This window comes from Limulus polyphemus, unplaced genomic scaffold (assembly GCF_000517525.1).
Source record: "Limulus polyphemus unplaced genomic scaffold, Limulus_polyphemus-2.1.2 Scaffold5775, whole genome shotgun sequence".
Taxonomy (NCBI): domain Eukaryota; kingdom Metazoa; phylum Arthropoda; class Merostomata; order Xiphosura; family Limulidae; genus Limulus; species Limulus polyphemus.
Genome location: NW_013671385.1, coordinates 45,853 through 50,394, shown reverse-complemented (window position 1 = coordinate 50,394; position 4,542 = coordinate 45,853). Strand labels below are relative to the sequence as shown.

The window sequence follows — 4,542 nt, the reverse complement described above, 5'->3', positions numbered from 1 at the left end:
CTAATTCATACAAACTATGGACTTAGTATTTTGACATCACAAACATCTAATTTGAACCAGTGCTGCATTCAACATATCATTGTGACACACAAAAATCAATGTTTAGCTGTGTTTTTTAATATTTACTTTTAAATTAAGAAATTGAGTAATGTATAGTTCTCAAATTTGAATTATACTTTACAGTTTGATACCAAACTTATTGATATAAATTCATGAAATAGTAGTTCAATGAAATTTTGAATGCGAGGCAACAAACGAGATGACATGGCCTTTCACCTGTGACCCATCTCAAAAGGGTTAACTGAATGTTTGTGGTGTCAGTTTATTAACCCTGTATTGGAGAATCAAGGTTAACTATCATTCCAAAATTACTATGCATATTTAAATTAAATGTGGCATGCTTTTAGTAAAACATACAAGTATGTTGTACACGAATATATAATTAGTAGAAAAGATAATTAGCCATCCCTAATTTCAAATTGATAGACTAGAGAGTATGCAGTAGTTAACAGCATCTACTGCCAACTATTGGGCTACTCTTATCTGACCAGATAATTGGGTTTTACTGTCACTCTTATAAAGCACCCATGGACCCAAAGTGCAGAGCACATTTTTGCAACATTCATATGTGAACCATAGATCCCTCAGATTCAGTCACGTATTCTAACCACTAGAGCATGTACAGCCTAGAGATGATTAAATTTTAGTTTCACTCTGAAAAGTATTTGGCAATTTTATGGACATGGTAGGTTAAAAAAAAGCTCAATAAACATTCTAAACAATCTTTTCAAAAAGTTATACTTGTAAGACTCCATTGTTTACTTTCATTTCCACAAATAATACCAATTAAAATATTAAGTTACATAAAAACAGCCAAAACCTAAGTATATTTAGTAAACATAATAAAAAAAAAGAGAAAGTACAGTTTCAATCCAATCTTACCGGCATTCGGAGCTGATCTTTCAGCCACGTTAGATAAAAATGAAGGTCTGAACCATCCATGAGCTCCCTACTCCAACAAGCTATTTTTGCTAGAATACGGCTTGTCTAAACAAGTGAAAGATGAAAACTAAGCTAAACATTTTGTGAAAACAGTGTTAATCAGTTGTAAGTAACACACAAAGTGCCATGTACATGTTTAAATAAAATCTTGTAACTTGTATTCAAACAACTTTCTACGTATTTCCGTCCTCAAATAAACTGTATAATTTGATGTATTTGCTCATTAATAACCATTCTCAACAGCACAGATGATACAATAATATGGTAAGTATAACTGTCAAGTTATATTTTGTGTATATTATTTTCTTTGTTTTATGCTTTGAAGATGTGCATAATGCTATTTTAATTGCACATATTTCATCAGAATGGACATATATATACATCTGAAGTTATTGAACTTGATTACACATCAACTGCTCACTATACAGCCAAATGGTCTTTACTACATGACAAAAACTATAATTTACATCACATTTTACTCATTATAAACAGTTGCAGGTTTACAGATGGTCCTAACATTGCAATATTTGAAACACTGTAATTGGTTATCTGTTATTCACAATACCAGTTCTAAATTCACAAGGTATAAAGATTCTAAGATAGTTTTAAGCCTATACTCAGGATCCTAAATGATCTAAAATGTAATTAACTAGAAACATCTTATGTTATATTGTAAAATAAATATACAATGGGAAGTTTATCTCGAATATAAACCAATTTTCTTCTTTCAGTAATTCTTTATGAAAAACTAGTGAACAACTTGTCAGTTTGTGACAAACATGCATCTTGATAATTTATCCTTCTTGCAACTTTTAACCCTTTTGCTGAGTAATTCAGATATATCTGAAAAAACATTTATACCCACTGATTGCAAAATTAAAATTTACCCCATGGCTACCAAAAACGTTTCCCTCTGGCGACCTGTATTTGAAACATTCGCCAAACCTGCATGCGTGCTGCCATCTGTGTTCTATGCCATGAAACCTGGATGTTTATATGCCTCATTACAAAATTGCCAACTTTACAGGAACACATATAGAATCTACATAAAGACAGATTCTTTATATCTTGGATATTGTTATCTAAATAATTGGTTTTATATTTTGTAATGATTTTGGCCTCTTAATGACTTAGTTTTGCCTATATTTATGCCATTTACTGGAGATCACTTTGCTTCTAATGCTATAATTTTCCTACACTAAAAATGTATTTCTGATAGGTAGTTACTTCCTCTTACATAAATAGCTATTCTCATTTAGTGCTGCCCTCTATATGCAAAAAAAGTTTTTACTACATGCCACATGTCCATAATCTCCCACTTAATTGAATTGACTGATTCCAATGTGTCTCTCATGCAAATCATCATACTTTCTTGATGCATGTGACTCCTTCTATTCAATTCTACCACTTTATCACTTCACTTTTTGGCAGAAAATGGAAGCACTGGTTTTCAGTGTGGAAGAGGTAAGTACATATCGGAAATACATTTTCAGTATAGGAAAATTATAACTTTCAATATGGTACATTAGCTTTTCTCACATAAATAGCTAGAATCCGACATTGAATAGGTGGAGGGACCGGTGTGAGGGAAAGAAAGAAGCATCCAAAGGATACTCATCAGGAGGAGATCTTTAGAATGAAAGATCTGATGTGAGAGACCACACCACTTCTGAACCAGGTATATTCTTTGCCCATCTCAGAAAAATGTCACATATATGGGTGGAAAAATGGAGGAGCAGATCCAATTGGGAGAGAACTATGGCAGGATAGGGAGCCAAAAATATAAAAGTGGGTAAGAATAAAAGGAGGTGCCCCTAGGTGTAGTGTGGCTAGGGCACGATGGACCATACACAGCAAGTCAACTACATCCAAAAACCATGCCACTGGGAACCAACATCCATGCGGTAGTAGGATGAGGATAATATCATTGGTAAGTAATGATATTATCCTCATCCTACTACCGCATGGATGTTGGTTCCCAGTGGCATGGTTTTTGGATTGTAATTGGGTAAGTCAACTACAATCCAAAATCCAGGCCACCAGGAACTGACATCCATGTGGGGATAGGAAAGAGGATCATACCATCTTCACCTCAAATTCAGGAGACCGGAGACAATTTATTACCCCCGATCCATGAACAGGGCACATGATAATATGAACAATTGATTGATTGATCCGAGAACCTGATATCCGGCATCCAAAATATGTCTACTTAATGTAAACCATTTCCCTCAAATTTGAAATTGACAGGAACTACTCCAAGGACAGTAACATTCTTGGAATAATAAGCATCGAGGGATAGCAGAAGGGGAAGACTCACAATAATCTGCACTGATGAAGTAACAAGAATATAAACAAGAGAGGTAATATAGACATTTGTAATACATGTGTGAGGACTTATGTTGATTGGTTGAACTCTAAATACAAAACCCAGCCACAGGGAATCGACATCCATAAGGGGGTAGGATGAGACTTCCCAATCAAAGGGTGAACTACAATTTTGACGGTTCACTCCCATTTGTTTTTGTTTCATAGTGGAGGATATCACATCATCTACACCAGTAGAACACCACCACCCTACTCTCAAATGAATGGTTTTAATAATCATTTCTATATGTTGTTAGTATTTCATTTACCAATTCAGGAGGATACCTCCTGGCCACAAAACCCTATCTTGAAAAGCAGCCCATATCAGTTTATTCAATACAAGGCACACAGGGGATAGGCAGCAATCCCCTTCTGCTTTACCCATGTAGTCCATGGATGAGTACAGTCCGGTATGGACAAATCTATCATGAGGATAAACCTACAAGTTATCTTGTGGAACACCCCATCTTCACAGTGTGCATTGTCTGGCCATGGAATGATAACAAGTAAGTCAACATGGCTTACAGTGCAGATTTGAATGGTTAAAGAATACCTGGTCAGGCACCACTTGCCACAGAGAGGGATTCAGAAAGAAAAAGAGGGACATGCCCTTGAAAAAGAAGAATTATAGATACTAAAAGGTAACTGACTTAGTCACAGTCTTATGAAAGAGTAGAGGATGGCAACAGGTGGATAACGGTACCCTGACAAGGAAGAAACAGCTACTCAAAGCAGAGAATGGGAGATGAACGTATGAGATTTAGACCCATAAGTACCTCCAAAGGACAGCAGGGTAGACATGCAGAGAAAAAGGAATGTGCATGATCAGAATGAAGACACCAGGAAGTGATGATGGGAAGAAAGAGGCAAGAAATAAAAGGCCAATTGAATCACAATCTAAACCCAATGGGTAAAGGAGGAAGGGAAAAAATCACAGACAAAGAAGTGAAGTAAGGCAAGGAGATGTGGGAAATGGATTTAACAGAAAGAAGCATTGAAAACAATGAAGCAACCCACAAAATGTACTGGACAGAGAAAGTCTTTTGGATCCCCCTGAGAAAAAATGTGGAAAATGGTAAGAAATGAAAAAGTTGAAAGAAATATACCACATGAGCCACTAAAATGTAGGTTAAAAAAGTCGAACCAGAACAAAAGAAACAAATCAAGCCGAAC

At 35.6% G+C, this 4,542-nt stretch overlaps 1 protein-coding gene across 1 annotated transcript in view; it reads right to left on the bottom strand.

The window, feature by feature from the left end:
* The window catches only part of LOC106472964 (V-type proton ATPase subunit H-like), a 22,068-nt gene that overhangs the window by 7,016 nt on the left and 10,510 nt on the right, over positions 1-4,542 (bottom strand). The window contains exon 5 of the mRNA XM_013933633.2: positions 943-1,047. Within this exon, the coding sequence (XP_013789087.1) occupies positions 943-1,047 (105 nt within the window). The remainder of the gene's footprint in view (positions 1-942; positions 1,048-4,542) is intronic.